Source organism: Salmo salar, chromosome 10 (genome assembly GCF_965601325.2).
Source record: "Salmo salar chromosome 10, fSalSal1, whole genome shotgun sequence".
Classification (NCBI taxonomy): domain Eukaryota; kingdom Metazoa; phylum Chordata; class Actinopteri; order Salmoniformes; family Salmonidae; genus Salmo; species Salmo salar.
In genome coordinates this window covers 89,177,911-89,191,140 of record NC_138300.1, presented here as the reverse complement: position 1 = coordinate 89,191,140, position 13,230 = coordinate 89,177,911, and the positions used below count along the sequence as shown (strand labels likewise).

The window sequence follows — 13,230 nt, the reverse complement described above, 5'->3', positions numbered from 1 at the left end:
CTGATGTTCAGACTCTGCTTGCAGATGTAAGAGAAGAAATCTGTACTGCCCTGTCCACTTCACTGTTGCTCCAAGCAGAGGAAACAGCAGTTCTGAAATGCATAACAAATTGTGAAGAGTTCTGCCTGAAGCCCATACAAACCACAGCATACATGTTGGACCCCAAGTATGCTGACAAGAGCATCCTGTCTGGTGCAGAGATCAACAAGGCCTATGGTGTCATCACTACCGTGTCTCGCCACCTTAGCCTGAATGAGGGCAATGTTCTTGGCAGTCTGGCGAAGTACACTTCTAAGCAAGGGCTTTGGGATGGAGATGCAATATGGCAGTCGTGCCAACATATCTCATCAGCCACCTGGTGGAAGGGACGTGGTGGATCTGAGGCTCTTTCCCCTGTTGCCTCCATCATCCTCCAAATCCCACCAATATCAGCCGCCTCAGATTGCAACTGGTCCTTGTTTAGGAACACACACACCAAAGCACGCAACAGTACAAGATGGGAACAATTGGTGGCCATCCGGGCAAATTTGAGGCTTTTTGAGCCTGACAACGATCCATCCTTAAAGAGGTTGGAAAGTGACAGTGAAGATGAGGCCTCAGTCGGATGTTCAAGAGGTGGACATTGAGGAGGTCCAGGGAGAAGACATGGAAGCCTGAGAGGAAGACAACCAGAGCTTTAGTTTCTAGACTATAATTTTACAGATGTATATTGAACACGTTTTTGGGGGATGCGATGGATCATTGGGGATCATACAATATTCCCTTTTGTTGTTCAGTGAAATTGTCCCATGTGAAGAGTCAACTCATTTAATTAAAGTTCAATTCGTAACTCATTTTTATTTAATTTCAATTGGAAGGATTTAATCATTTGCAGTTGTCTACTTATGATAAGGTAGAAGGTTTATGTTTCTGTCTCCATATGATATGGTAAATATATCCAATGCAAAAAACATCTACATTTAAATGGTATTAATTTGCATATATTTACAATAATGCCCATATATTCCTGTTAATTCCCACGGAAAGTTTCCACCTCTGAATATTTCCTAAAATGTACAACCCTAGTGACTAGTGTTCCATTATTAAAGTGGCCAGTGATTCCAAGGTCAGCAGCCTCTAAGGTGCAGGGTTGGTTAACCTGGTGGAAGCCGGCTAGGGATGGCTATTTAATGGTCTGATGGCCTTGAGATAGAAGCTGTTTTTCAGTCTCTTGGTTCCAGCTTTGATGCACCTGTACTGACCTCGCCTTCTGGATGAGGTCAGGAACTTCTCAACTGCGGTCCTGTCAATGTAGATAGGGGCGTAATCCCTCTGCTGTTTCCTGAAGTCCGCGATCAGCTCCTTTGTTCAGTTGACGTTGCGTGAGAGGTTATTTTCCTGGCACCGCTCTCCCAGGGTCCTCACCTCCTCCCTGTAGGCTGTCTCGTCGTTGTTGGTAATCAGGCCTACTACTGTTGTGGCGTCTGCAAACTTGATGATTGAGTTGGAGGTGTGCGTGGCCACGCAGTCATGGGTGAACGGAGTACAGTACAGGAGGGGGTTGAGCACACACCCTTGTGGTGTCAGGCCTGTCAGGAAGTCCAGGACCCAGTTGCACAGGGCGGGGTTCAGACCCAGGGCCCCAAGCTTAATGATGAGCTTGGAGGGTAATATGGCATTGAATGTTGAGGTATAGTCAATGATCAGCATTCTTACATAGGTATTCCTCTTGTCCAGATGGGATAGGGTAGTGTGCGATGGCGATTGTATCGTCTGTGACTCTATTGGGGCGGTAAGCAAATTGAAGTGTCAGGTAAGGTAGAGGTGATATGATCCTTAACTAGTCTCTCAAAGCACTTCATGATGACAGAAGTGAGTGCTATGGGGCGATAGTCGTTTAGTTCAGTTACCTTTGCTTTCTTGGGTACAGGAACAATCGTGGACATCTTGAAGCAAGTGGGGACAGCAGACTGGGATAGGGAGAGATTGAATATGTTCCTAAGCACTCCAGCCAGCTGGTCTGCACATGCTCAGAGGACGGGGCAAGGGATGCCCTCTGGGCCGCCAGCCTTGCGAGGGTTAACACCCTTAAATGTCTTACTTACGTCGGCCACGGAGAAGGAGAGCCCACTGTCCTTGGAAGCGGACCGCATCGGTGGCACTTTGTTATCCTCAAAGCAGGCGAAGAAGGTGTTTAGCTTGTCCGGAAGCAAGATGTCAGTGTCCGCGACGTGGCTGGTTTTCCCTTTGTAGTCCGTGATTGTCTGTAGACTTTGCCACTTTGGCCTCGTGTCTGAGCCATTGAATTGCGACTCCACTTTGTCTCTGCACTGACGTTTTGCCTGTTTGATTGCCTTACGGAGGGATTAACTACACTGTTTGTATTCGGCCATATTTAATCAGTCACCTTGCCATGGTTAAATACGGTGGTTCACGCTTTCAGTTTACAGCAAATGCTGCTATCTATCCACGGTTTCTGGTTTGGATAGGTTTTAAAGTCACAGTGGGTACAACATCTCCTATACATTTCCTGATGAACTCCGTCACTGTATCCGTGTATTCGTTGATGTTATTCTCAGTCTACCCGGAACATATCCCAGTCCGAGTGACCAAAACAATCTTGAAGCATGGATTCCGATTGGTCGGACCAGCATTGAATAGACCTTAGCACTGGTACTTCCTGTTTTAGTTTCTGCTTATAGGAAGGGAGGAGCAAAATGGAGTCGTGATCAGATTTGCCAAAGGGAGGGGGGTGGAGGGACTTGTAGGCATTTCGAAAAGTTGAGAAGCAGTGGTCCAATGTTTTATCAGCGCGAGTACTACAGTCAATGTGTTGGTAGAACTTCAGTAGCATTTTCCTCATTTGCTTTGTTAAAATCCCCAGCTACAATAAATGCGGCCCCAGGATATGTGGTTTCCAGTTTGCATAAAGTCCAGTGTTGTTGTTTGAGGGCTGTCATGGTATCGGCTTGATGGGGAATATACACGGCTGTGACTATAACCGAAGAGAATTCTCTTGGGAGGTTATACGGTCGGCATTTGATTGTATGCTATTCTAGGTCAAATGAACAAAAGGACTTGAGTTTCTGTATGTTATCACAATCACACCATGAGTAATTAATCATGAAACATACACCCCTGCCTTTCTTCTCCCCGGTGAGTTTTTTTATTCCTGTCTGCGCGATGTACTGAGAACCCAGATGGCTATATGGATGGGGACATTATATCCCGAGAGAGCCATGTTTCCGTGAAACAGAGTAGGTTACAATCCCTGATGTCTTTCTGGAAGGAGATTCTCTGAGCTTGTCTACTTTATTATCCAGAGACTGAACATTAGCCAGTGATAAACTCTGAAGTGGTGGATGGTGTGCACGCCTCCTGAGTCGGACTAGAAGTCCACTCCGAATACCTCTTCTCCAATGGCGGTGTTTTGGAGCAGCCGCTGGAATAAGTTAAATTGCCCTGGGGGGTACGAACAAACGATCGAATACAGGAAAGTCGTATTCCTGGTCGTAATGCTGGTGAGTTACCACCACTCTGATATTCAAAAGTTCTTTCCGGCTGTATGTAGTAACACAAAACATTTTCTGGGCTAATAATGTAAGAAGTAACACACACAAAAAGTAAATACTGCAGAATTGCTTAGGAGCTAGAAGCAGAGCTGCCATCTGTCGGCGCCATCTTACTCATATGATTTTCTATGGAAGTAAATGAAATGTGAGATGCCTGCTAATTAGTTAATGGTAACACTTCTGACAATTGTGTTACATCAACGGATGATGTTTCTGCAAGTCTGAAGCTTTTTAGTGGGAACAGTCTGAACTGTTTCAGATGAGGAATAGAAGATGAGGGGAATAACCTCCAGTCAGTATACAGTATGTTGAAATATGATAAGAAAAATATGTTTATCACCATTACTATACAGTTATTCCATTGTGTTAGTGGCCTTCAGACTGTAGGGCCGGGACCATTCTACTATCGCAATATTTTTTCCCATGAAAACACGAAGCGGACTAAACTCTTTGGTCCTTTAAAAACCTGCTGTATGTAAAATATTGTGTGCTATAGCTTGGAAAATAAATGCATGTGACTGGATGACAACATAATGTTTGTTTCCAACATTAGGGATGTTTTCCTAAAGAAGTTAAATCAGTTTTGTATTCTGTTTCCTTGCCACGATACTAACGAGTATCGCGATACTGGTATCGTCCCAGCCCTAGAAGGCTGCCATCCTCTGGCCACTCCCACACTGTCAAACTATAACATACAATGTTCTCTTTTGCTCTTAATTGGGTAAAAAGACATTGACACTACAATATTTATTTTAGCAGTGTTCATAAAATTGCAAAATCAAGTGCATTGATTAGCCTGTTCTAGAAGAGGTTGCATCCACACCATCAGAAAATGATGATTCCAATTAGGCCTTTAACATGGGCTGAGTGGGTCTCTGGGGGGGATGGGAAGGCCACAGATGGTCAAGGAATGAGTGGGGTGTTGTATTGATCTCCTCATTTTCTGATGACCCCAGTGCTCCCTCCATAATCTTCAACCTGATGTGTGGTGGGCCGGCCGGGTGGAGCCTTGGTTTTACTGGAAATGCACTTAGCCTCTTGGCAGGATTTAACCAGGCCCTTTTAGCTGGACTCAGTTGAGTGCTTGGGCCAGACACAGTGGGAAGTGGCTGGCCTTCTACTGTACTGTACTCCCTATCCACTATGCATAGTTGTATTTCTGGCTATTTTTCACATGATAGTTTTCATAGGCAATTAATGGAACATATGTTTTGGAAACCAATGTGGCCTTGCTGTATAAAGCCACATGTGTTAACCTCGAGGGCAGGGAGCCTTTGGAAAGTTTAGTCAAGGTACAGAAAAGCTATTAGATTGATTGTTCTCAAACTGGGGGACAATGAAATTCACTATTCTCAAATAGCCTATGTTACAATACAAACGGTGTGTTCCTTGATTGCTAAGTAATATATATTTCATACCTAGCCTATGTATTGCCAACCTTTGAGCTAATCATTGATCACGGCAATTAGGCCAGGAAATTATACTTGTATGTGAGGTGGTAGTGATTGACATTCTCCCCATTGACTGCACTGCATCCATGGCTTGGTCTTTTCAGTAGTGTTCTTTACATGGAGCGTGATTTCAGTGTGTAGTACTTACTGTATGTTCAAGTGCTGAAGGGTTAGCTTGGCTAACACAAAGGAAAAGCTGGATGCTGATGAGGCGTAGCCTCTATCTCTATGTGGGTGGCTCATAGAGAGGAACTGAGGTGTGAATGATGTCTGTAGTATACATGGTTGTGAATGCATATGATTTATGTAGCCTACTCTGCATTTTTGGCCATTTGTTATATTTGTATGTGTTGATGTGGGTCACATCAGTGAGGATGGAGACAAAGGAAAACAATTTGAGGGCGAGAAAGGGGTGATAGAAATAACCAAGGGAAGGATGGAGAGAAAGAGGGAGCAATAAGAGAAACAATGGACAGAATAAAACCCCAAGGAAAATGGAATAGGGGTGAGAAAGAGAGGAAAAAGAGTAGAATGATAAAATGGCAGAGAGAAGTATTTCTCTCCTGCTCTGTTTCTCTATTCCATCTTTTTCTGCTCCTCCTTTCTCTCCCTCCCCCCTCTTTCTCTGAGAGCAGCTATAGTGATGGCATGCATTCTCTTGACAGAGTCTGATAAGCGCAGCTGCTGCTACAGCAGACTTTGGGGAAATAGCTTCACATGTGCAGCCTGTGTCTTGGTCTGTGCAGCCGTGGACTCGGTGTATACCCCCCTGAGAAGCCACTGCACCCTTCTCATTAACTAAACATGACTCTTAAGAGGATTATTAGCCCACTTTCTGGACAGGATGTCGGAAGCCATCAGCAGAGGGAGAGAAAATCCATTACATTAATTGCATTGCGCTGGGGGAGGAGGGGAAAAGAGTATGATGCATATGTATAAAAAGGAAGAAATGAGTGGTACTGAGAGAAGAGGACAGCAGGGATGCTGGAAAGAAGCAGGCGGCGGGGAAGGATCTACTGATGGAGAGGGGAAGACCTGTGAGCTTGAGTGATCACTCCTCCTTGATCCCCCCCCTGTGTCTGAGGGATGACTTGGTACAGTCCTCCAACAATAAAACAGCCTACAGTAACCCTTCATGTGGTACATATCTGGGTTCACACCGGTGGCCCACATTGCGTGAGGAAGGTGCAGCATCTGCGATGCCGGCCCGTCAGAGGGTCCGAAAACGCCCCAGAATGGCTCCGGCTCAGTTCTTCAGCTGGAGAGACGGGGCAGTGTGTTTAGTGTCAGGCATAGGTCTGTCTACGCCTGGCTACCTGCGCCTCTGCTCTCTCCCTGCCTGGCAGGCTGAGCCACAGCATGAGTAAGTATTGCCTCCACACACAGACCCACTGCGTTCATACATCTGCTCTGTCTGTATCAAGATCTGTCTGTCACCTTGTCTTTACTTTTTCTCGCTTCCTGTCACTCTGTCTGTGACTATGGAGATGATAACGTTGATTATGGTGGTGTTCACTTAAATGAATGCTTATTCTCTACACAGGAAGTGGTGGCACAAGGGTGGGGTTTCACCTCCCGTACTCCACTCATTGTCTCAGAGTAAATGAAGATGAGCTGCAGGTTTTTAGCTACTGACCCTTCACACGTAGTTTTTTTTATTATCTCTGTGGAAATGCTGAGCAGCATTACACCAAGGGAAAATGTTGAAACAGAATTGAAACAAATCCAGATGACAGAGAATTTATTTGAAGATGTTATAGAATGCTTTCTGTTTGTGGTGGTGTAACCATGTGCAGAGAGTACAATCACGATCATTTGTGAATTAAAAATGCATAATTCTTGAACCCGTAGATTGCTTTTGACTGCTCGTTTGACCGAGCCCTGCCAAATATTGTATGTGCGCATGTATGTGACACGTATCAGCACCGCGTTATGGAGCATGTGTAACGTATCAGCACCGCGTTATGGAGCATGTGTAACGTATCAGCACCGCGTTATGGAGCATGTGACACGTGTGTATTTGTTCCTATGCTTTATCCTTTTCTCCAGTTCTACTTTAGTAAACAATAGTGAATGTTTTCTGTTCTTGCAAAACCGTAAGCAGTATACGCAATACAAATTGTGAGGGACAATGCAATTATCTAGAAGGTTCTAGAGATTCAGACACGCTGGCTATATTGGGTTACATACTGCATATGTGTATTTCGCTGGATAAATGCCTTGAATATAAGATCCAGGGAGTTTACAGCTTCTTTGTCCATTACTCAGGGAGTTTAGAGCTTCTATTGTTGCCTAAATATGAAATGATGGCCTACAGTGTATGATTTCAATTAAGGTTTATTTGGAAATGCATTAATTGCTGAAAATGCGTATAAGTTCCCCCTCCCCTTTTGGACCCTTTGCTTTCTGGAAACCATAGAATGAAACGCATTATCCGTTTTATTCTACACACAATGCCACATCACTAGGAAATGTATACATTTATTCAGATTTCTCCTCTTTGTGTGTCTTGCTGTGTGTGGAGACATGACCTGAGCTCTCCTGGTATATAAATAGCTCCATTGTCAGCTCTTAGGGTGCAAACTGGGTAGAACCTGTTTTGTTTGGAGAGCAGAATCTCCTGAGGGGGGCGCTCCTCTCTCTGCCACAGACGACAGGAGGATGGGAGGACCCAGCACAATGACTGAGCAAGAAATGTAATTGGCAAGATACAGCAGGAAATCATCCTTTTGATTTATCTATTGAATAGAGGATAGTTACTGCTCTTATTACTTGTGATACTGAAAAGCCTCAGCCCCCCCCCCCCCCCCCCCCCCCCCCTTGGCTCTCTCCGCCCTGTGCATTTACACTTGTCATTTGATGGTCGGCTGCTGAAGAAGTAATAAGTTCATGATAATTTATAGCTGTCAGTCAAGACGCGGACGGCTGCCACTCTGATGTCTGGTCTGGTGATGCGATGGAGTGGACAGACAGGGGCGAGGGTTTGAGCCTGTGGCAAGGCGGAGGGATGTGGTGCTGAAGCAGCTGTGAGGGGGAAGGGGGATGCTGCTCCGTCCGTCCTGGAGATGACAGGCGCCAAGACCGAGACGGTCTGCAGGAAAAGGCCCATTATCTGAAAGAATGCATAGGCTGCTATATATTATTATATACCCTATTGACACCTGTAAAAGGACCGACTAGGCTTAGTTTTGCTTTGCTTTTTTTTTGCCTAGTCTGCCGTTTCTGAATGTTCACATATTTCTATAGTATCTCCTAATGTTAGACAAGGAAGTGTACATGTGTGCCTGCAGGCCTTAAAGCCCCCGTGCCCTGTTTTAGAATCATCACTGTATGTCAAATATATCACTTTTCTTCATGAAAATAGCTCCAAATATATAGATTTGGTCATTTATTTCCATGAGCTTCCTTTTGCTATTGAAATGCTCAGTCTGATCGTGTTGATACAAATGTAAATATATTTACATACTCAGCCCTGATTGGCGGATAGTGTCTAAACTCTAGAGCCTACCCTGCTTACCCTTTCAAAGTAGGAGCATACATATGCAAATAAAAGATTACTGGTCATTGGTCAGACTAATTAGATCAGATTGTGATGTCGTGCTTTGGGCCAAAAACTTTATTCCCCCTCAACAGGCCGAAATTCCAGGTGTTTTTTATTTATTCAAAAAGCTCTAAAAGGGAATTATCATTTCTACAATTTCAGTGTTATTTCAACCACCTAGTGTGCAAATAAAATAACACATTTAAAAAGGAAAATCACTTTTTGCACTGGATTGCCCCTTTAATCGCAGACTCAAGTATGACATTACCCTATTCAGCTTTGAAAATGTCAACATCTGCATAAAAGGTAATTCCTCTCAAAAAGGCATGAGACTGTCTCTTATGTAACTGACTCTTATGGAATATGGAAAACAACTATAGGCTAAATTATCTGATTTTTAAGGCAAGTTAGTGTCCTCACATTGTGGAAGGGTGTGGCCGGTGTTTAGCCTAGATTATATTAAGACAGTGTCCAGTACCACAGAGGATGGGCTTAGTGAGTGACATCCATTGTGATGACTGTCAGTGTCTTATCAGGGTATCTGTGTCATTGTGGCAGGCTGGTGGCCACTATGCGTCAAAGTCATGGGCTTGGCTTTGGTTACTCACCATCCACAATGGATCTATGGGTGATTTCATCACCAGCATTTGGCATACAGTGTGCTAGCTCTTATTCTTGCCCGTAGCCAACCCCACCCTGATTTAGATGCATTGACCCCTCCACCACCGCCCTGTTCTACATCTTTGCTGTATGTGTGGGTGTGTGAGTGTCATTCCCCCCGCCACTCTGGCTGCCTGGTGCAAGCCTACAGCTCTACTCTGAGGGCGGTTCTGCCTGTTCTGGGTACAAAATGTTTTCTCTTTTTCTTCGGGCATCGAAAGGAGCGGAGGCTGTTTCTCTGCCTTCCAAAGTGTACATTAATTAGCGTACTCTGTAAGGGATGAGCACAGTCTACAGTGTGCACATTTGCTCATTAACCTCATTATGCTGTTAACTTGAGAAAACGAGGTCAATTTTGGGTGTGTAGGTATTGTAACCGCAATAGTACTGCCATTTTTGGGGGTACTGAATGGTAAGCTTGCTATTTCACAATTTTGACCGCAGACGGACGTTGTACATTTTACTCTCTTCAAGATGCATCCATCCGTCTCTTCTATATGATGTTAGCCAGTTGAATGTAGATGCTGATGAATGTCGGCCCACTGTGGAGTTTGTTCCCTAAGGTAGGACATTGAAGATGGGATGATATGGGGACAAAGGGCCAGGTGCTGTGAGTCTAATCGGCTGGTGCTTATCAGTCAGGCTGTTGAAATAACTGTAAAATGACTTGGTGAGCTCTGGGTTTTTGCTCTGTTCAAATGTGGGGGATTGGTAGATGGGCTGGAGCTGTATAGAATGAGCATGAAAATGTCTTAACGCTTGAGAAGATATATAACAGAAGTTATTTTGGACTGTTTAGAATGTCAGGTCTGGAGGAGGCTTCTATGGGCTACGCCCTGATTGTTAGCTTCTCCCATTTTTAGCACAGCGATCATGATAATGATAGTTCTTCCTTCTCCTCAGGAGCCCTTGCAGCTAGCGTCTTGCAGGAGCCGTGTATGTGTGTGGTCAAGTGGAAAGTAGGTTAGAGTCGGTCTAACCTCCAGCCATTTCTCTCCTTCCAGGGCTTTCTGAAGAATGAGAGGGACAATGCGCTGCTCTCTGCCATTGAGGAGTCACGTCGCAGGGTAGGTGGCGCACTCTCCTCTGACTGGTTGCCATGACCACACCCTCATTGCACCCCATGTCCACATCTAATAATCCCATTTGTTTTAAATTTTTTACTTTTTTTTTGACATACCTGATGAATAGATGGGACAGATATGTTTCGGTCATAGATTGTATCTCCTAACTTTTCTCTCCGTGACAGCTTGGCATACCTAGTTTTTAAATACGTACGGTATATTTTCAATCAGTCTCACACTTTTGAATAAAAATAATAAACCCATACCCTCGGTTGCCAATCATGATGCTCACCTTGTTCCGATTAAAGCCTTAGCCTATTATCTTTCTAAAATGGATCCCTCTGCATGACTTCAGAGCCGCTTTAATTAGGAGCACTTCCAATTATCATCCGCTGTCCCTGTGGGATTGAGATGGAATCCAGAGACCTTGTCTAATCTGTTCTTGGCTAAATCTGGACCAGCCATGAATGCAGACCCATTTAGCGTCACAATCCCATCCCTCCACACACCCAGGCATCACAGGGCGTGACCCAGTTTGAAGAGCCCGCCCAAGTCCCAGATCTCACTTTCACTGTGTGGGGCCCCAGGATACCTGCATGGGTGACTGTGGTGATTGGAGGTGTTTATTGTGCACAGATATCTCATGACGAGAGGTTTTGCAGTGTTAGCTATTTTTAACATCACACGGTCTCTCTCCCATTTATGCAGCCTAGCCTGGTTCTCTCAAATTCTTTCAAATTGGTCTGTCCAAGTTACATATCTCTTTTTCTCTCTCTCTATTTTGTGCTCACATGTTCTTGTTCTCTGTCAGACGTTCCTCTTGGCAGAGGAATACCACCGTGAGTCCATGCTGGTTCAGTGGGAGCAGGTGAAACAGAGAGTACTGCACACCTTGTTGGGAGCAGGGGAAGATGCTCTGGACTTCAGCCAAGACATAGAGGTCAGTCTCTCCATATAGACCCTATGAACTCCAGTGCATAAAGCACACATCCAGATATAATTTCTATACTTAATATATGACTTGCACACATTTAGAGAAATACACACTCGTCAAAAACTGATACTAACCCACATGGATGTTGCGAAATTCAATAACCGCCTCCAATTTGCAAGAATTTCCATAAAAAATGGATACGTTTCCAAAAAAAGATATGGGAAGTACTCCTGTTTTTAATAATGGGTAAAGAAAAGCCACATTCGGCTTTGGTTTTCCACCATGTTATCGGTCTTTACCAAAGCAAGCTTGGTTTTATGCAGACAGCTTTGTTTAGGTTACCTTCAGGGCTCCAGCTGCTGTATTTAGCACACTAGCTGCATTGCTTTCCTAAACTAGCTCTGGCACATTCTCCAGTGGAGTGTGTGTTGGAGTTGACACTTGGATTTTTGGGGGATTTTGTCCTTCTCTGTGCTTATTGCATTATTATACAACAGTTAAATTGTCCGTGTCTGACCTGCTGTTCACTCCCTATGTCAGAAACACACCCTCTACTGTGTTCAGTTCTTGCTCATATGCTCTTCTTATAATGCCATGCCTCATACAGCCTTATACTGCCTTATACCATGGCATTCTTGAATACTTGTTTCTGATTGGCTTGAAGGGCATTCTAGAGCATGCATTATTTCCCTATAACGCGCTGTATCTTTGCACGGTAGAATTCAATGGCTGTAGTTCTTACATGTTCTATGTTTGAGCTGCTTTTGAAAGCAAAAGTCGAATTAAAAACATTGGCATTGTTGAATTTGATTTTCATAATGGCAAGCTAGGACTGATGGTTTGTTTAGCTAAACTAGCACGTCTGTTTGGTTACCACAGCAACTACTGCAGCGATCTAGCAAACTTGCTAGCTACTTCAGTGGATTTTGAACATATTTCTATTGGCAAATGAACACATTTCTAGTGGCAAATGAACACCTTTCTAGTGGCAAATGAACACCTTTCTAGTGGCAAATGAACACCTTTCTAGTGGCAAATGAACACCTTTCTAGTGGCAAATGAACACCTTTCGAGTGGCAAATGAACACCTTTCTAGTGGCAAATGAACACCTTTCTAGTGGCAAATGAACACCTTTCTAGTGGCAAATGAACACCTTTCTAGTGGCAAATGAGCAAATGAACACATTTCTAGTGGCAAATGAACACATTTCTAGTGGCAAATGAGCAAATGAACACATTTCTAGTGGCAAATGAACACATTTCTAGTGGCAAATGAACACATTTCTAGTGGCAAATGAGCAAATGAACACATTTCTAGTGGCAAATGAACACATTTCTAGTGGCAAATGAACACATTTCTAGTGGCAAATGAGCAAATGAACACATTTCTAGTGGCAAATGAGCAAATGAACACATTTAGTGGCAAATGAACACATTTCTAGTGGCAAATGAACACATTTCTAGTGGCAAATGAGCAAATTAACACATTTCTAGTGGCAAATGAGCAAATGAACACATTACTAGTGGCAAATGAACACAATACTAGTGGCAAATGAGCAAATGAACACATTTCTAGTGGCAAATGAGCACATTTCTAGTGGCAAATGAGCACATTTCTACTGGCAAATGAACACATTTCTAGTGGCAAATGAACACATTTCTACTGGCAAATGAGCAAATGAACACATTTCTAGTGGCAAATGAACACATTACTAGTGGCAAATTAACACATTACTAGTGGCAAATTAACACATTACTAGTGGCAAATTAACACATTACTAGTGGCAAATGAACACATTACTAGTGGCAAATGAACACATTACTAGTGGCAAATGAACACATTACTAGTGGCAAATGAACACATTACTAGTGGCAAATGAACACATTACTAGTGGCAAATGAACACATTACTAGTGGCAAATGAACACATTACTAGTGGGAAATGAGCAAATGAACACATTACTAGTGGCAAATGAGCAAATGAACACATTTCTACTGGCAAATGAGCAAATGAACACATTTCTACTGG

At 43.7% G+C, this 13,230-nt stretch overlaps 1 protein-coding gene across 4 annotated transcripts in view; it reads left to right on the top strand.

Annotated features, from left to right (window-relative positions):
- LOC100195319 (nucleoporin 93) overlaps nucleotides 1-13,230 on the top strand; it is a 35,697-nt gene that overhangs the window by 7,506 nt on the left and 14,961 nt on the right. For all 4 annotated transcript variants that reach the window (XM_014124080.3, XM_014124077.3, XM_014124079.3 and 1 more), the window contains exons 4-5: nucleotides 10,208-10,270; nucleotides 11,079-11,207. In XM_014124080.3, coding sequence (XP_013979555.3) covers nucleotides 10,208-10,270; nucleotides 11,079-11,207 — 192 coding nt within the window. The remainder of the gene's footprint in view (nucleotides 1-10,207; nucleotides 10,271-11,078; nucleotides 11,208-13,230) is intronic.